Raw genomic sequence first — 20754 nt, 5'->3', positions numbered from 1 at the left:
CTAATGACAGTCTCCATCTCCCAGCAGAGGAAGGCAAATCTGTGCCATTTCTTGGATTTTAATTTTGGATTACGTAGTCCTTCTTTCTTTTTCAGCTTTAGCATAGAGTTTGATATATTTTCAGAGAGAAAACCGGTTGTCTTGGCAATATTCTTTCTACTGCTAAAATGAGAGACGTTTTGCTTATTTATTTTTTTACTCCATTGATACCCTGAGAGCACTGGCCACTCCCAGACCAATTCATCACAAACAAGGTAACGAAACAATGCAACTCAGATCCATAGCCCTTTGCTTATCTACCCATTGTCTGCATGCATTTGCATGTTATTGTATTTATTATGGATATTTATATCACTTATACTTACACACATCCATTTATTTTCACATGGATGGGGCTGAGTAACATTACCCAACCCTCAGCACACACCCAGCTTCCATTGATTTAAGGGTTAAGTTTCAAAGGAGCTTACACAAGTCCATACAAATGACACAGGCTCCTGTATGTGTGACATAGGAGCTTGGCAACTGGAGGAATCCATATCACATCAGGTTGACCAGGATTGAGAAGTCTGTGACCCTCCAGATGACGTTGATCCAGCTCCCCATGAGCCCCAGCCAGCATGGCTAGTGGTCAACATCTGTCTAGTGGTCAACATATATTGCACTTAAGACACACTTAAAATGCTTTATTTGCACCTGTATAGCTGAGTCCCCTGGGTGGATGTCTGCCAGCACTGCAATACTTTCAGTCAGATGTTGTCATGGACATTCCTATCCACACCAAACACAACTATCTAAGAACAAGTCCCCTGGTAAAATGCTCTGTACTTTGTGCATCTGCTCCTGCAGTGAAAACAGAAAAACAGAGGTGCTGAGCTAAAAATTACTTCCCAAAATTATTTGATATTTGAAGATGGGGAAATTGGAGGTGGGTGGGAGGATTAATATTCTCGGGGGGGGGGGTGGATTCTCCAACACTTTTGGTGGTGTGTTCACTCCCACAGGAGGCAGTGATGGACGCCAATCTAAATGGGTCCTGCTTGTGGGCTTCCCATGAATCACTGTTTGGCCACTGTGAGGACAGGATTCTGGACTAGATGTGATCTAGCAGGACTTTTCTTATGGCCTTATGTATTACATGACTGTTGTTAGCAGTGACGATCAGAGGTCAGCGGTTTTAATCTCCGTGATGGTGTGAGCTCCCGTTGCTCAGTCCCTGCTCCTGCCAACCTAGCAGTTTGAAAGCATGTCAAAGTGCAAGTACATAAATAGGTACCGCTGCGGCGGGAAGGTAAACGGTGTTTCCATGTGCTACTCTGGTTCTCCAGAAGCGGCTTAGTCATGCTGGCCACATGACCCGGAAGCTGTCTGTGGACAAACGCCGGCTCCCTCGGCCAGTAAAGCGAGATGAGTGCTGCAACCCCACAGTCGTCTGCGACTGGACCTAATGGTCAGGGGTCCGTTTACCTCCTTATATATCAGACAGGCGTTATCTCTATTATCATTTCAGCTCCTGTTAAAGACCTTTCTTTTCTGATAAAGATTTCATGTGGGGATTTCAATTTTGGACAGTATCTGTATAGAGCTTCAAAGTCGCCCAGAGTGAATGGGGCAACCCAGCGGTAATCATCATCGTCGTTGTCTTGTTGTTGTTGACACTAGTTTGAAAACTTGCCCATCTTTAGTGCAGACAACATGGACTGTAGCTGCTGCTTTAGATCATGTTATCGTGTACAATTGCCAACCACTATGTACAAAAGTATAGTGTGAAAAAGTGGCTCCTGTGCATTTCAAAGACTGTACACATGTGTACATAGCCTTAGTTTCTAGCTTCTGCTTCTAGACCCTCATTTTCCCCAAAGCCCTGCTTCTTTCACCATGACTTTCATGAAAGCATTCTTGTATTCCACAGGTCTAGATGATAATGGCTCCTACAGAGCTTCATGGAAATGGCCCATTCTTCAACTCAAATTGATCCTCACAACCAAAGGCCCCCATGTTGCTTTTCCCCAGCTCCAATGCAGAAAATAGTTTCCTCCATTTGATTCATTGCAACAAGCTGAGCACAGCCATCTGATATGAAGCAGGTGTTTTGCCCCGGAATGGTTTCTGAGCACTTGACAACCAATGTACAATCTTCCACTGGAAAAGAAAGAAATCTGTTGCCCTGTTGGTTGGTTTATTTTCTCCTGAAATCTTCTTTTCCTAATTAAACAGCTGGTTCCTTCTCAGCAGAGATAAATTCAGTTTACTAAATGGGATTTCAGAGGTCCGCATCAGGGTCTCAGTGGCCTAGACTTCTCGCAGATAACATCTGGAGAGTCAATTACTGCCTCAGCCAAGATCTATCGCACATAACATCTTAGAGACGCCAGAAGATTAACATGGGAAAGCTACTGTCCTATAAAGAAATTTCCTCGGGTGATTATCCAGCGGTTCCAGTGAGTAATGTGTGGGTAGGTGTCTTAAAGGAAAGACTGAAGATATTAAAATGCATTGCTACACTTCATCTAAGGCCAGAATAATCCCAAATCCACTCCGTTCATCTCAGGAGAGCAAGAGAGCCATAGAAAACACTGAAACAGGGTCATTGCCAAGCTTTGCAATGGGTGAACCAACATCTCTCATCACTACTGGGGGAGTTCAAAGGGATTGATGAGCACAGCAGCCTTATGCCCTCTTGTGATTCCAGCAACAGGCATTCTGAGGCATACTGCCTCTTATTTTCCTCTCTCCTCTGCTCCACTGTTTGAATTAAATTTACACCGTAAGCTGCTTGGGGCAGGGACCTAACATTGAATTAATTTCTTTGTAAACACCTTGTACACTGATGGCAATATGTAACAACCTGCAATAATGTACGGCTTGAACATTGGTTTTGATCCAAAGACTTCCTTCTGTAAGTGGAAGGCTTACAGTTCTCATGTAAAAGTTACCTTGAAAGTAAGAATTCGACCTCTCCAATTGTTGGGCTACCAAATTCTGTGTTTGGGGGACAGCCTGGAATTTAGGTGAGCCAGATGTTGTTTTCTTTATCTTTTATAAAAGCCCGCATCCCTGGAAGTTCTGCTTTGAATATTGTAAAAATAACTCCACACACAGACATACACTCACATATATACTTCAATATAAATAAAAGACAAGTGAGTTGGAGGATTAATTACCCCACCGTCTAACAGAGACCACCATGCTGTAGAGGCTGACAAACGGTTCACAAAATGTTTTCTTAGTTAAGCGTTGGATCACAAGGGATAGCCCAGCAATTTGTCAAGCTGAATTAATGGATTTCTGGTAGGCGGTCTAGCATTTACATTTGAGTCAAATCACAGGTGATCTTTGCTATATTGAGCTGTCTTCGTTTCCTCACTTAGACTCCCAGACGGCTGGTTATACTGGAGCGCCATGTCACGAATGCCCCTAGTCTTGATTTCCTGTTTGTCATGCTCTACTGAGTGAGGAAAGCAGCACAGTTGTAGGGGGAAACCAACCACAAACAGTGCTTTATTTAACTAGATGGCCGTGCCTCTAGGGGTAACCAAAGAAAGTGACTTTGTCATTTTTGTTATTTTCAGTAATCCTAAAAGAGTGGACAACAAGTTTTAATTCACCTTGCTGCAAGAAGGATATTTGCCGGCACCCTGTTATACCCAGTGGTTTTTTTCTGGGGGTACTCAATGGTATGCAGTACTGGCACCAATATTAAAAGTGTGGCACTTAATATAACAACTTCATGGTGAATACCAGCACCCTTTTTTTCCTTAAAAAAGAAAGAAAAAATCACTGGTTATACCAACACAGAAGGGGAAAAGGGTTCATTGTAACCATCTGCATGTTGGAGGTGCCATGTCAAACTTCATGTCTGCTTCATTGACTACGCAAAAGCCTTTGACTGCATGGACCACAGCAAACTATGGGGGGTTCTTAAAGAAATGGGAGTGCCAGACCACCTTATCAGTCTCCAGAGAAATCTCTATATGAGACAAAAAGCAACAGTTAGAACTGGGTATGGAACAACTGATTGGTTCAAAATTGGGAAAGGAGTATGACAAGGCTGTATTTTGTCTCCCTGGTTATTTAAGTTATGTGCAGAATCCATCATGCGAATGGCTGGACTGGATGAATCCCAAGCCGGTATTAAGATTGCCAGAAGAAATACCAACAACCTCAGATATGCAGATGACACAACCTTGATGACAGAAAGTGAGGAGGAATTAAGAACCTCTTAATGAGGGTGAATGAGGAGAGCGCAAAATATGGTCAGAAGCTCAACATAAAAAAACTAAGATCATGGCACTGGTCCCATCACCTCCTGTGAAACAGAAGGGGAAGAAATGGAAGCAGTGACAGATTTTACCTTCTTGGGCACCATGATCACTGCAGGATTCCCCCCTCCCCCATTCAACCAGGATTTAAATGATACGAATCTCTTGCACTGTGCAGGAAGCTCAGAGGGCTGCTTTGCAAGGTTCCCTGCAGATGTGTGACCCATGACGTACATTCTATCCCTAAATAGGTCTATTTATAAACAAGTCATTTTCAGTTCAATGCAGCTTGCTCCCTGGGAATAGGTGTTAGGTTTGCTGCCTTAGTCATGTGTAGGGATGGACACCTCTCTCTTTACTAATTTCCCATGCATTCCCTCGCAAGTCCATGTTGACCTTTTTGCTGGTAGCTGCTCATTAAGTAACATCTAAACATTGGCGCTCAATACACTCATGATATACTCAGGTGCTGGAGAGTCCTCCCCTCCCTTCGGTCACTTCACAGATAAGAATTAACGAGCAGTTTTATGGTCCTTTTATTACAGCTTCATGCTATGAACACAAATACACAGCTCTCCGTAAGGAGGGCAGTTGCCTAGTCTAAACCCTCCTTTCGACTTCTGCAGTGAGAAAGGTGCCAGCGGGAAGCTCCTCCCTCCCTCTGCCTCCTTTGTTCTCTGATTTGTTCATATCTCTGAGTCCGTGGGGAGGGGGTCCCCCACACTCTCTACTGATGTCTCTTCTAGCTGCTCCCTCCCTTCTTGATCCCCTGTCCTTATCTCATAGCTAGGTAACTCCTCCCCAAGCTGTTCAGCTTCTGTGTCGGCTCTCTCTCCGCTTCTGAAAACGCTGGAGGCAGGGTGTGTGTGAATATTCCCCCTTGTGGTGATCACCCAGGGTCCCCGACCTTTAACCGTCTATTGATCCCTGTGCCACCACTGTGCTCGCTTCCCCGCTGCCACCAACCAGTTACTCTCTGATAAAACACTGAGTCCAGTCAGATGTTAAAAGTGAACCAAAAAAACAAGTTTATTTTCCAAACATTGACAAGTTTATGGTTTCTCAGATAATATTCCTGTCGGTATCTTAACTTTAGTTTCTTTACCAGCCTATACCTTCCTAATACCTTCTGATTGATTATCTCAACTGTTTGACTGAATCCACTTAACAAATTCTCTCACTCTCTCACCCCAGACTAGCACAACCCACAGACTTATCTTCCCTCTCTCATCTAACTCCAGACTGTCTTTTCAACCACCCTAACTCTAACTCCTTACTCCTCCAAAACCCCTCTGTGCTTAAACCTCATACACAGTTAACTCTGCCCCTTGCGTTCCCATTGGTTAGTCGTTTTACAATTAGTTAACCATTTCCTTATGAACCTAGTATGATGTCACACACCCAGGAGGGCAAACGGCACACCCCTCCTCTTCTGAGAGAAGCTGATCTACCTGCGACTGCATTCCCCAATCTTCAGATCCAGACCAGTCCCAGACAGGTGTGGTCCATTGCTCTGGTGGAGAAATTGACCTGCCAGGTTCAGGATGGCCAGAGGCAAGATGGGTGCTTTATCCTTTTGCAACACCTGGCATCCATTCAACTCCCATATGCATACCCCTCAACTGACTTGGGGAAACTGGGGCATCCTGATTTGTAAAGCAATAGCACAGTGAGCATTTGGGGCACCACAATCTCACACAATCTCGCACTACTATAATACCCTGAAAAAGGTGCTTGGAGGTGGGGTGGGCAGACTGCAATCTCCTGCAGGTCACATGACTCACACAGGACCATGGCCCCGGAAGACATGCATTCCAGTTTTTGGCTTGGACATGTTAGAGGGTATGCATATGAGATGGAATGATCCATCAAGTCAACATTCGCAGACCCACGGAAGCAAACATCAGGAGAGACCTACTGGATTATATGTGTTATAACGTGGTTCTGAGGAGTGGTTCCAACTTTAAGCTGCTGCTCCACCTTTCTCCAAACAATGGCAGACTAGCTGCTATTGTTGTTGTTTATTGTATTCTGAAATACGTTTATTATATGTGAAAAGGCCACTAAATGCATTTTTAAAAATAAATAAATCAGTTGATTGTGTTTTATTCTGCATTCAACTTTGTGTGCAGCCCAGTGAGGTATTGAAACTGTTTTTTTTAAAAAAGGCGATACCGAACCAGAAGTATATTTGTGTGTGTGTGTATCACTTATTTTCTCTTATTAAGGAAAGCTAGTTTCTTGTAAGGTTTCTGAAACCAATGGACTGTTATAGGCTTTTGCAATTGCCTCCTTGCTTCTGAAACAGATCTGAAAGTAATAGAACACACACAGGGAGAGAAAGAGAGAAAGAGAGAAAGAGAGAGAGAGAGAGAGAGAGAGAGAGAGAGAGAGAGAGAGAGAGAGACCACACCACCACCAAATGGCAGGATTAAAAAAAGGGGGGGGGCTGGCATTTCCCCAGACAATCCAATCATTTTCCGTATGGGCCAAAGAACTCTTCAAGCTTCTTCACCACACATCTGCCTCCTTCAAGAAATCCCCCTGCTGTATTTTCCTCATGCATTTGGGCCTCTTCCAAATGCACCTGCTCAAGGCTCAGAAACACACGGAAAGCACCTTATTAGCAAAACACCGAAGGAGCCAGCCAGCTTTTTTTGCATTTTGCATTAGCATCCGGCCCGTGAATGCTGTGTGGCAGAGCCGCCAGCAGCGAGAAGTTCGGAATATGGCATTTGCAGGCCTAGTAGGAGTCCTCCTGTGTGTGAGACGTATGCGTGAAATGCCATTACCAGTCCTCAGCAGGCCACATCCGTGCCATCGCCTAGATTTGGAGGGCAAGCAAATGAGGGTTTAGAGCCATGCTGTGCAAGATTAAGAGCTGTGCCAGCTTCCCATGCAAACCTCTCCCTCAAACCTCAGAAACGACAAGATGCTCAGTGTTCGCAAAGCATCTCCCAGTGGTTTGCTTTCCATTTCAGAATAGTCCTGAAGGGGTGGCACTCTGAAAATATGAAACTGCCTTCTCTGCTGGGTCAGATCTGCCTAGCTTACTATTGTCTACCCTGACTGGTGGTGGTTCTCCAGGGTATCTGTGTGTGAAGGGCTGGGAGGGTCAGGATCAAGGCGATATCAAGCCTTCAGGGAATTATGATCCCTCCCCCAGTGGCAGTCAAAAGGCAGATGACCAAAAAGAGTTATTACCACGTAATTTATTCAGCCAATCAGAAGGTTTGAATCCCCACGATGGGATGAGCTCCTGTTCCTCTGTCCCTGCTCCTGCCAACCTAGCAGTTTGAAAGCACGTCAAAGTGCAAGTAGATAAATAGGTAGTGCTCCGGCGGGAAGGTAAACGGCATTTCCGTGTGCTGCTCTGGTTCACCAGAAGTGGCTTAGTCATGCTGGCCACATGACCTGGAAGCTGTACATCGGCTCCCTCAGCCAATAAAGCGAGATGAGCGCCGCAACCCCAGAGTCGGCCACGACTAGACCTAATGGTCAGGGGTCCCTTTACCTTTACCTTTAATTAATCAGATAAAGGAACGCTGTCTCCATCAATGATGGCGTTGCTGCAAGTAAAGTCCCCCCCCCTTCAATCCCTCTTAATCTATGATACTCCTAATCTGTACTTTCTATCTCTGAGATTTCTGTTCTATCATCCTGAGTGCTCATCTAGTTCTGGGAGTGGGGGGTTTAGGAACGCTTTCCAAAGACACTGAGTCTTCCAGCTTACTCTCCCCCAATGCGTCTCCTTCCTATTGCTCCTCCATGATATCCCAGCTCTTAACCTCATCAGCCTCTGAACTATGCCCTTCTTCAAACCACTGTTTGTTTGTTCAAACCATCTATACTGTCCTCCTCTTCCTGGGAAGGTGAGTGGGGGGCCCTCTCACCATTCCTTCCCAGTCCAGCTCCTGACAGTCAGGCCATTAGGAATGTGATGGAGTGGAGAAGGTCACAAGCCCACTCTCATGCTCCTCATGTTCTGGAGAATGTGCAGGGAGAAGATGCCCAAACAGTGTTAATAGGTGCATAGGAAGCTCCCTTATGCTGAGATAGACCACTGAACTATCTAACTTAGTATTGTTAAGAGTGAAGGACAGTGGCTCTCCATGGTTTCAAAGGGGGTCTCTTCCCCGATCCTACCTGTCCTACCCAGAAATGCTGGGGACTAAACCTGGGACCTTCTGAATGCAAAGCTTGAGCTCTCCTTTTGAGCTATGACCCTTCCTCAGTAGGAATTGAATAGGATTCATTGGTAGAGGGGATGTTTAATTCTTTCCCCACAATCACTTGTCTGCTAATATATATCCTCACGATGTCCTCATGGTGGGGATCCACAATCCCACTTTTGATAGTGTTTGCAACTGCAAAACCTTTGGAGCATGTCCCTTAACTCCTGCTGAAACCTTGTGATTTTTGTACCGCAAATGTTCCAGCTGTGTGTGTCCTCGTTTTGTTGCACTATAATGCAAGATGGCCAAAATGTCAAAACATTTGTGAAGCATCGCAGAGAAGCTAAAAAAGTTGAACCATGTACAGACATTGCAGTATAAAGCCACCACAAATAAACCATCATAGTGTCAATGATATGCTCCAGAATCCGCCAGCAAAAAAACAACACTGTTATTGAGTTGCCACAGACTCTTATAACCACCCAGCCACTGACCAATGTCCTTTATGGAGTGGCGTTCCCTGCAAGGAGTCAGTGGATTTTGCTTTCCACAACTCCTTATTCCCCGCCTTCTCTTCCTCCAGAAGTGGTGATCAATAACACTCTTTTCACATTGGTTCTTGTAAGCTGTTGAAACCGTTGTGAGTCTCCAAGCCCTACCGTGGGGCAAGAGAAATATTGATGCATGACAAAGTGCTGGGCTGGGAAATTTTCATTGTCACATTAATTGTCTAATGACAGAAGACATACAGTTGGCAAGACAGCTGCGTCAGAGGCTCTGATCTTTATTACCTCTTGAGGGAGAGATTCAAGTCGCCACAGGAGCTGGGGGCTCTCAAGTGGACATTCGTTCCAATCATGAAAACAACCTCATAATTCAAAGCAGTTGTAGCAAAATTGGAACATTTGGTTAAAGGAGGGTGGCGGAATCCAGCAGTGCTGGGGAAACGATAAATCAGGATGGAAGGCCAGGAGAGGGCCTCTGGGGTGGCTTTCGCAGCAGTTACAAGACTATCCCCATCTTCGATGCAAATCACTGTGCCATGCAGATATCCCACAGGGCTCCAGGGAGATTTTTCAGCCAAAAGAAGAACCCAAAAAGAAGGAGCAAAGTGCAGGCAGAATAAGCTGCACACGGTGAAAGAAATAAGCCAACTGCAAGACAAGCGTATAATTCAAATACCGTGCATATAATGAACTGCATTATCTGTGTTACAGCATAAAACGAAAATCAGGCTTCCATACCAAGGTTACTCAAATTCTGTAAGAGTGATTTCTGTAGCCTGTGCAAATTTCTGCAAAATTTTTGCATTAAGTCACTTTGCGTACACCCACCCCACCCCCAATTAGTCGTTTGCTTCTTCTAAACACACGGCCTGGTTAATTTTGTTGCAGTTGTTTATATAAGAAGAGTTTGGATTTGATATCCCGCTTTATCACTACCCAAAGGAGTCTCAAAGCGGCTAACATTCTTCTTTCCCTTCTTTCCCCACAACAAACACTCTGGGAGATGAGTGGGGCTGAGAGACTTCAGAGAAGTGTGACTAGCCCAAGGTCACCCAGCAGCTGCATGTGGAGGAGCGGGGAATCAAACCCGGTTTACCAGATTTTGAGTCTACCACTCTTAACCACTACACCACACTGGCTCCTTTTAAGCCACCTTTTAGGATATAAATCCTCCTGGGGCAGCTTACAACCAAATGACACATTTAAAAAACGTAACATATTCTTTTAACGTATTAAAAACTCATCTGGATCCTTCACACAGGGCAGGTGATGGCAGATTGCCAGGGGTGGTGATGTCACTGTGTAGGAGAAAAGTCCCATTAAGACCCTGATGTGGTTTTCACCTGCCTGCCTGTCCTCTCCTGAAATCCATCCCACAATAAGGACAATAGTAGATTGCCTGGGGTGTAGGGAGACCAGTTGCAGCTGCTCAGATGGTTTTTGCTTGCTATTTCTCTCCTGGAATCCATCAGTCAGTGCAATTGATCTTAGATTGTCCTCTAGATGGGGGAGGACAGCAAGGCTTGAGGTAGACCTGAAATGCCTTCACCTAAAGGAAGGATATGGGCTACCAGGCTATGGGTAAATAATGGTATGGGGAGCTTTCAGTTGTGCCCACAATTAATTGTACTCAGAGTAGTTCCATCAAAATTACTGGAATTGACTGTTTTAGAGTCTTTCATTTAAGTAGGTATACCCTGAGTAGCACTTAGCTGGATACAGTCCTATCAGTGTTAAAGGTTTCCAGAGAAAACTGGATTGTGTTATCATAAAGCTATTAAAGGAGGCTACAGAAGTGTCATGCATACAGATACCTGAGGAATATGATTTTTGTGAATTCTCCTGTGAACTGATGTGATCTGCACATCCTGGACTCATGTGTGAATTGAAACTGAGTTAACCACAAGCTTTCACATCCCCTGAACATTCAGATGAAGTTCTTGGGTAAAAAAAAAAGGTATCAATATGGATTTAACAATGTGTCCTTTGTGTGTGTGTGAACCAGATGCCTCACAAACCCACCCACAACCCCACCCTCTCCATGCAGAAAACAGGACGATGCTTGTACACATGCCTCACAAATGAAAATATTGAGAATCCCTTCTTGATCTTTGACAAAAGTAAGATTTTCTGTGAAAGAAGAAAGGGTGGTTTTTCAAAGACTTTATAGTGTGGGATAAATTTCTCTTGGGGGTTCAACTATGGAGATTCAAACCAAAATCCCAACCGATCAGACTTTATTCAGGAATTCATTACAGGACAGAGCCCTAGGAGTTAGCATACAATCTATATAGGAAATATATTATTTATTTTATTGCTTGCTTGTAAAAACCTCAGGGTGGTTTTCTACGTCATCTTTGCTGTTCACCCTCTAACCCAATTACTTTCTGCCCCCTCAGCATCTCAGTATCTCTTCATCCAACCACAGTCCTTGAAATGCAACTTTACTCAATCCAGATTTTTCACTGTACCTATCAGAATCCTTCTTGTACCTTATATGGAGCAGTTTTTCAGCCATAAGGTTCTCTCTTCACCGGTTCTTGCCAGTTTTGCGGTCAGGATTCACATTTGCATATGTGACTCTGGCCTCACTGTTTATGAGTTTACAGAAATGCCACATCAATAGCTGGCTGAAAAAGGTTGATGACATGTGGCAGCATGCAATAAAATAAAACAAAACAAAATAAAATAAAACAATGACAACCTGGCAACTATACAATTGAAAGTGTTAAGCACAGAAACATCTTTGCTCTTTCTAATCCGTTATCCAAATTTCCTGATCTTTTCCTCCAGAGTGGCACCATTGCATTACCCATCAATCACTCTTTTAGTTTGGATTTTGTTCGGAAAATACGGTGTGAACACAGTCTGCTACAGGGCTTTTTGATAGTTTGCATGTGTTTTTCTTACAGGTTGTGATCCGGTTCATATGCAAAGTAATGAAATCAGAGAACAAAGGGGATTTCTGATGTGATTGCACAATCACATCCTGCTTCCTTTTTGGCTCCATGATTTATTCATTCTGCATATGTGCTGGAACACAGCAATTTCCCATAAAAAAAGCACAACTATTTAAAATACCACTGAGGAGGAAGATCAGAGCCAACCCACAGAACAATAGCAGGACAGTATATGGAATAAGCCTGATTGTCTTTAGTACTAGGATTCAGATTATAAAATCTGTGTATGTGTGTGTGTGTTTTTGTGGGGTTAGGAGCAGTGGTTGACAGCACTCAGTTTATGAATTCCCTCCTTGGAGGGAACGAACTCATAGCAAAATCAATATTTTCAACAACAAGCAACCTTCTGAGAGAACAAATGCCAGTGGTGGGCGATGTCAAAAGGCAAAAGTGGGCGTAGGTCACAAATGTAACCCTCAATTTTTTAATTCGGGTTTTGCAAGCTTTGCCCAGTCTCCCAAACCTTTAGGGCACAAATGCTATGAGCTAAGCAAATTTTTTATTTTGGAGCTGGTTGAAGTTTGGGCAACTTCACGATGTTCTGCAGTGTGAAGAAGAATGCAGACAAATAGCAATGGACAGCCAAGGTCACCAGGAGCATGTAAAACAAGTCTGTTGAGGAGTGGTTGGAAGAACTGGAGGTAAACCAGGAGGAGAGACGTTTGAGGGTGCGCAAGGCCACATAATACCCAAAGGACTGTCACATAGAGCAGGGGGACCAAAGACTTTTTCCTCTGATACTTCAGAGGGCAGAACTTGGGTGGATATGGGTGCTGGAGGAGACTCTTGAGAGTCCCATGGACCAAATTATAATTTGGAACTAATGTGATTTGGATAATGTGATGTGATTGGCCTGTTAATTTTTTTTTTTTTTTTAAAGAGAGAGTCCCATGGACTGCAAGAAGATCAAACCTATCCATTCTGAAGAAAATCAGCCCTGAGTGCTCACTGGAAGGACAGATTCTGAAGCTGAGGCTCTAATACTTTGGCCACCTCATGAGAAGAGAAGACTCCCTGGAAAAGACCCTAATGCTGGGAAAGATGGAGGGCACAAGGAGAAGGGGATGACAGAGGATGAGATGGTTGGACAGTGTTCTCGAAGCTACCAGCATGAGTTTGACCAAACTACGGGAGGCAGTGAAAGACAGGAGTGCCTGGCGTGCTCTGGTCCATGGGGTCACGAAGAATCGGACACGACTAAACTACTAAACAACAAAGGATATGGGTAAGCAGATTTTAGTAGATTATTAGGAGAAGCTTCATAGTGGAAAGATCATCTTGACAACTGGAACCAGTTACCGGGGGGAGGGACTCCCCTTTACTTTATGGCAAGCCAGTCATAGAATCATACGTAGAACTGGGAGTGACCCTGAGGGTCACCTAGTCCAACCCTTTGCAATGAAGGAATCTCAGCTAAAGCATCCATGACAGGTGGTCATCCAACCTCCATGGAAGGAGAGTCCACGACCTCCTGAGGGAGCCCACTCCACCGTCACAGCAGTTCTCACTGTCAGAAAGTTATTCCTGATGTTTCGTCAAAATCCCTTTGGTGCAATTTGAATCCATTAGTTTGAGTTCCTACCCTCCAGTGCAGCCATACGGGCTGCTGTAGTTTTCCTGCATCACGTTAGAGGGGGTAGGCCTATAACAGGGATGGGAAACTGTTGGACTATAGCTCCCATCATCATCATCATAATTTATTATTTATACCCTGCCCATCTGGCTGGGTTCCCCCAACCACTCTTGGAGGCTTCCAATGGGATACTAAAAACAATACAGCATCAAACATTAAAAATTTCCCTAACAGGGCCGCCTTAAGTTGTCTTCTAAAAGCCAGATAGTTGTTTATTTCCTTGACATTTGCTGGGAGGGCATTCCACAGGGTGGGTGCCACCACTGAGAAGGCCCTCTGCCTGGTTCCCTGTAACCTCACTTCTCGCAGAGAGGGAACCGCCAGAAGGCCCTCGGCGCTGGACCTCAGTATCTGGGCTGGATGTCCCTGGCCGTTGGCCATGCTAGATAGTCCAACTGCAGCTAGAGGGTCACAGGTTTCCCATCTGCAGCATATAAATTTATCTTTGTAAATTACCAACCACACATGCATGAGAAATGAATGGCTATTATATGAGGAGAGACGTTGTCTGTTAGATTGGCCCTTGCAGGTATTCATGGATGGGTCCCCCAAAGTTGGTTTGCATGAAACTGGGAAAGAAAGATGGCAAAAAAACCTACGAGTGGAATCCAAGCCCTGACATTTTATGAAAGACATCTGGGGGAGATCAGCCAACAATGCTTCAGTAAAAGGACTCTCTTACATCAACTTCACCCACACGGAGAGTTTCACCTCTGAAATGAAAGAGTTTAATTTGATAATCGTTTAATTTGCTCTAATTGGATTTGCATTAATGCAATCTGAAATTCATGACATTCACCTCAATTTGTTTAATTTGTTTCAGGCATTTAACTTTGCCTTTGCCAAAACGAAAGGGAAATTGACATCCCACACCAACACAGCGGCACTCCCTTGTTATTTTAAAAAGAAAGGCAATTATTCATCCAGTCAAACAGTAACCAAGTAACATGTCGACCTGATAATCCAGAGTTTGTTTTTCGTTCTGTTTGTTTTGGTGGTGTCCCCCCCCCCTTTGGCGCTTTTAGTCCACTCCATCGCCAAGGACGAACAAGATGCAATACACAATACACAAAATAAGAATGTCAAGTAATTATGAGGGAAAATAAAGGGGGGGAATCACAATTAATAAGAATAATGGCAGCTGTTGTTGAACAAGGCCACTGAGTTGTGCTCCAAAGCACAAGCAAATTAGCACACAAAGAGAAAGGGTTGAATTCCACCTCCCCTCCCCAATCTCAGTTAGGAACGAGCTTTCCTTTCAGATATTTCTCATAGAACAGTGGTGGCCAAACTTGGCCCTCCAGCTGTTTTTGAACTACAACTCCCATCATCCCTAGCTAACAGGACCAGTGGTCAGGGATGATGGGAATTGTAATCCCAAAACAGCTGGAGGGCCAAGTTTGGCCATGCCTGTCATAGAATATCCTAACATTATTTACATAAGTTCACCATGCTGCCATGCCTCTCCTTCCCCTATGAAACTGATTCAACCTACCCGGGGATCCAGAGGCAGGAATTTCCCAAGTTCCAGCTCCATCAGCAACTGTTGCTATTAGACATTCTTAAGCTCCAGCCTTTTGGGCATCATCTGTGCCACCCTCTCCTATGCTTGCGCATATTAGGAGACCCTGTTCCTCTCATAGAGCTACAATTCCCAGAGTTCCTACGAAGCGGAAAAGATTGTTAAGTCACTCTGGGAATGATGGGAGTGGTAGATGATTTGGAGGGTCGCAGATGTTGGCTGCCACTGCCTAAGCACTGGTCATTTTGAAGGCCATGTGACCCAATGGATAGGCTCTTCCATGCCCACAGAAGTAAAGAAAGAGACACCAAACCAATGAATTTGATTTCCAAGTCACATGATTCATTAAAAAATAAGAATAATCCTAAAACATGGAGAATGGCTATTTTCATCTCTTTATCCTGGCAAACCAGGGGCTGCAAGCAAGCCTGTATAAGCACTGACAACATGTCACCATCTTCTTTTCCCACATTTATTATGGCATGCACACTGAACGCTGCATTCATCCTGGTTGTTTATAGATAAAATATTAAACATAGCAAGTGACAAAACCATCTATGACGATGCGAAAACGAAAACCAGGGGTGGGAAACAGCAGCAAGTCTCAATTTCAAGAATGTAAACTTGTCCCTTCCCTAATTTATATCTCTTTTATTCCTCTATTTAGCTTTCAAATATCTGATGATTTGGTATGTTCTTGTGCATGCTTCCATGATTTTATTTCACAAAGCTCAACAAATGAAATTCTACCTACCTACCTACCTACCTACCTACCTACCTACTGAATGGAGTCATGCAGTGGCTCCAGCTCTATCCCAGATCCTGAACCAAACTGGGCTGTTTTGGGTTCACCCAGGATTTGGGTGGAGCGGGTTCAGTCTGCCCTCGGTTAGATCAGGTCCACGCAGAGTGATCTGGGACTATGAAAAGGGGAGAGGAGTTGGGTAGCACCTGCCCTCTGGGTGTGTCTCATTCTGCTTGCTCTTGAACATGTGTTTAATTAGGCCTCTGAACCCTAATTAAGCAAAGTCATTGATTTGGTTTGGGGCCTGGATTCAGTAATTATCATCATCCAATTATTTCTATACTGCTTTTTGGCCCAGATCCCCAAAATGGGTGTCACAGCACTGGATATATCCCAGGCACATGTCCATTCCTCACTATAGAGAAAGGGTTGACACTCATTCTGGATTGGGGACACTCTGAAGCATTGGATAGGACCCCAAATCTAATTGGGGGGAGCCATGCACAGCTTTACTTTCTATATTATGTTCATACTATGTAGGAAAGAAAGAGCAAGAATCACCATCATAACATCTCTCTAAAAGCACAAAGAAATCCTTACATACAGCAAGTTTTTTTTAAAAAAAAAAAAAAAAAAAAAACACATGTTCCTAACATTGTGCTGCTCTAGTGCATCCTTTGTCAAACTGGTGTCCTCAATATGTTTCTGGACTACAAATCCCATCAATCCAGACCAGCTCGGCTGTGCTAGTAGTCCAAAACCTATGTGAGATTCCATGTTGGCAAAGGATGCTCTGGTGATATATGCCCCATCATTTCTTGGGTTGGCTTCTGAGAATGAGATTAACAAGCCTTCCAAGTGCCCTGGCACAATGATAATGGGGGCAATATAAAGATCCTGGCTAGATTTAAAGGCATGCCTTAATTGGGCATATATCCCATCCTGTTTTATGACCACCCACTGAGATAATGATTTCATAGTGAGATAAGAATCGAATCTGCCAGGGTTAGGGAAGAGAGTGAACTGGCTCATATATTACATGTTTGTACAGGACACCACTGGAAAAAAATATACGACTGACTGTATATATGTACGTTGTGGCCAAATATCCAGATCCCAGGGTGACTGACCACAAAGTGAGTCATCTCTTTGGAGCTGTAGCAGAACTATCCATGTCTCTCTGAGATCGGATGCTGGTGAGGAAAAGACTGCTAATTTTTGCCATCTTTGCCTCGGCAGGTCTATAAAGGCTTCCCTGCTTTCATCCCTTGGTGGAGGCATCCTGGCTAATTAGGATCAGCAGTCTGAAGTGTTCCCCAGTTGGGTTATGACTTATGGCAGAAGCTCCAACCAAGACCTTTGTGTGCTTTGGCCAATTAGGTAAGGTTAAGTGTTATGGATTATTTGGAAGCTGGGTGGCTATAAATCAAGAACCACAGTACCTAGAGAAGCAGGCGAGTATGAAGGAATGGAATAAGAACTGGCTGATCTATGGTAGAAGCCAGGGCTGGGGGCCCTCAAGTGGCATGCAATCAAAAATAAAGATAGGACCCTAAAGTAAACATAACTGCTGGTAACATAAGGTTATGCTGACTGGGTTCCTGATGACAGACACTGCCTTTCCATTCAGTCAACACTTCATAACAGCCCTTATAAGTACTTATAATATGCCTTAAGCACAGTGTTTTGAGTTCTGCCAGGAGACCTTGTTGGTTATATGCCACCACCAAGCCAATCCTGGGCTGCTGGAATTTATGAGAGGACCAGCTTGATGGCGACACCTTGGCTTGGATTAGTCTTTCCCCCATTGTTCAGCTGGTGCTAAGGTTAGTTGGTTTCTAGTGCCAGGCGAATGCATTTCATTTCCGCCAGGTCTTCTGAGTTAACAGCATTGGCCATTTCAGTGAAGACAAATGATAGATGGAGTAGCTCCATACACTGGATTTTATAGTAAAAGTAGTTGTCTTCTGAATGTATCATTGGTTTGCTTTTATGTAGGTGTATGTTGTGACCAACACGGAGGTCGATTTATGATGAAGAGTGGGATATGAATTGTGGCTGACGTCCAACCTTAGTCATGCTCAGAGTAGACCTCCTTTAATAATAATAATAATAATAATAATAATAATAATAATAATAATAATAAATGGACTGAAGGAATTACATTCTATTGATTTCAGTGGGTCTAACTTTGTGTATGACTTAGTTGACCATTAATCTTCAGAAATAAATAAATGAAATACCTGAACATGACTGTCCATGAAATAAGAGACATTCACAGTGCATTTTTCGTTCCACTAAACATATTAAATGCAACGCAACCTTTTCTTTACTAACATACTAGGAGGGGTTGTATCCCACTTTGCACAGAATCTTACCCAAAGTTAGAAGGCTGGTGCTGCATAAAGGGGACCCTGAAAAAATAAGACTGCATAAGATGATGCCTTCTGGAATTGTTCTGTGCAGTTCCCAAACACTGCCGCTAACTGCATAGGGACCACCATCAAGAAGGGATTTCCTTCTTCTTCTTCAAAGATCCTTTCAGTTTCTGCCACAGACTGTCCTTGTTCTTCAGCTTCCCATCTGCCGGAGGCAGAGACTTCTCCCTCTTTCGGATTTCTCTCACCAGCTTGTGAAAAACATCGTCGATGTAGAAATGCAAGGCAGCAGAGGTCTCAAAGAAAGGGCAGGCATACTGTCTGGCCAGGTTGACACCTTCCTCTCGGGAAACCTACAACAAAAATTAAGATGGTCTTTGTCACAGAAGTAAGCCCCAAGCAGAGATTGACTGTAGGTCTAGCCAGGTCAGATTCAAACAAATGATATCAAAGTATTCCTGCTATGGTTGGGGACCATCTATAATTTTTGTAGACTATTTTTGGATTCAGTATTCATATAATCATCTGGAGATCGACCTGGAAACAATAGAATAGAATAGAATAGAATAGAATAGAATAGAATAGAATAGAATAGAATAGAATTTATTATTTATACCCCGCCCATCTGGTTGGGTTTCCCCAGCCACTCTGGGAGGCTTCCAACAAAGTATTAAAATACAGTATCTTTTGAAGCTCTAATATTGAACACAACATCTCCCCTGATCTTTTGGGATCAGTTTCAGTCAAAGAGGCCTGAAGACATGGACCAGGTACTTACAGAGGTACAGTCAACAATATATTCCCTTGGCCATTACCCATCATGGTGTATTTGAGCTAGTTGGAGTGAAAGTTCAAGGAGTGGTAAACACTACCTTAACAGAGGCATGACCACTCAACACAAAAAGTGTCCCCTAGACTCTGGGGTACTTGACAAGTCAAATCCTGCCTTCTAAGCTTAAGTCCTCCCCCTTCCCCTGTTTCCAATTCTAGCACCCCAAGGTAGATATCAGCAATGACAGCATATACCTAGTCCTACTCATGAAAGTCTTGGAAGTGCCTTTCAGATGGACTTAGATCCATCTAGGCTACCATTTTCATAACCGGAAAACACCTTGAGATCCAGTGTGGTATAGAGGTTGGACTAACACCAGGGAGACCATTAAGCTACACTTGGGTAACCTTGGGTTAGTCACCATCTCTCAGCCTGGCCTACCTAACAGGGCCAGCTATGGTGATAAAAACGGGGAGGGGGAGAAGAGCTGCATGGAACTCCTTTAAAGAAAGGTGGGATAGAAATATAATAATACAGTGGTGCCCCGCAAGACGAATGCCTTGCAAGACGGAAAACCCGCTAGACGAAAGGGTTTTCCGTTTTGGAGGTGCTTCGCAAAATGAATTTGCTATGGGCTTGCTTCGCAAGACGAAAATGTCTTGCGATTCCTGGAGTTTTTTCCCCTCCCCCCCCTTTTCCCCAAGCCCCTAAGCCGCTTAACAGCTGATCGCTAAGCCTTTTAACAGCTGATCTAAGCCTCTTATCAGCTGATCTAAGCCACTAATAGCCTTTTAGCAGCTAATCCGCTAATCCCTTAAGCCTTTAATAGCCGCTAATAGCCGCTAATAGCCGCTAAACCGCTAATAGCGCTAATCCGCTAATGGGCTTGCTTCGCAAGACGAAAAAAACCGCAAGACGAAGAGACTCGCAGAACGGATTCTTTTCGTCTTGTGAGGCACCACTGTAAATTGAATAAACATAATAGTAAAATATGATGTAGGAAGATAGAGAGGATATCATTTTTTAAAAAAATTTAAAAAGCCATTTTACTATACAGTCATACCTCGGGTTAAAGTTGCTTCAGGTTGAGCGTTTTTAGGTTGCCCTCCATGGTGACCCGGAAGTAATGGAATTGGTTACTTCCGGGTTTCGCCACTCACGCATGCGCAGAAGCACAAAATGACATCACGCGCATGCGCAGAAGCGGCGAATCGTGACCTGCACACTCGCAGATGCGGAGACGCGGGTTGCGTTCTGCTCAGGATGCGAACAGGGCTCCGGAACGGATCCCGTTCGCATCCAGAGGTACCACTGTACATAAGAATATAAGAGCATGCAAAGAGCAATACTGAATCAGGCCAATGGCTCATTTAGTCCAGCAACCTGTTCTCACAGTGGCCAATCAGATGTCTATGGGAAGCCTGAAAGCATAAGAGAACTTTCTTCTTCCATTGGTTTCCAGAGACTAACCTTCTTTTATAGCCATCTAGCTCCATGACCATCGCTGCCTCCTGTGGCCATGAGTTCCGTAGTTTAGCTATGCTATGCACAAAGCAGCATGCTTTCCTTTATCTGCCCCAAGCACTGCCTTTTATGCGTCCTATTTATTTCACATGGAGCATACCGTTTAAAACTTTGGGAAAATATCTCAGTTTTCAAGTTACTCTGGGCAGCCCCGTGACCTCATAAAGTGGAGAAATATTTATTGGCTACCCCATTAAAATTCCAGTTGTGGCTTTTGCCAGCCTCTCCTCTGAAAATTACAAGTGAGATTAAATGGAACGCTGACAGCATGCGGAGG

At 44.0% G+C, this 20754-nt stretch overlaps 1 protein-coding gene across 2 annotated transcripts in view; it reads right to left on the bottom strand.

The window, feature by feature from the left end:
• The window catches only part of RIT2 (Ras like without CAAX 2), a 256817-nt gene that overhangs the window by 58109 nt on the left and 177954 nt on the right, over window positions 1–20754 (bottom strand). The window contains exon 5 of one of the 2 annotated variants that reach the window (XM_083403204.1): window positions 16436–18534. The exons of the other annotated variant lie outside the window; for it this stretch is intronic. Coding sequence (XP_083259330.1) covers window positions 18307–18534 — 228 coding nt within the window. The 3' untranslated portion in view covers window positions 16436–18306. Of the gene's footprint in view, window positions 1–16435; window positions 18535–20754 lie in introns of those variants that run through there. 2 annotated transcript variants of the gene reach the window in all.

The sequence above is a fragment of the Podarcis tiliguerta genome (assembly GCF_965153285.1).
Source record: "Podarcis tiliguerta genome assembly, chromosome: 11".
Lineage (NCBI taxonomy): Eukaryota > Metazoa > Chordata > Lepidosauria > Squamata > Lacertidae > Podarcis > Podarcis tiliguerta.
This window is presented reverse-complemented; position numbering and strand designations above follow the sequence as displayed.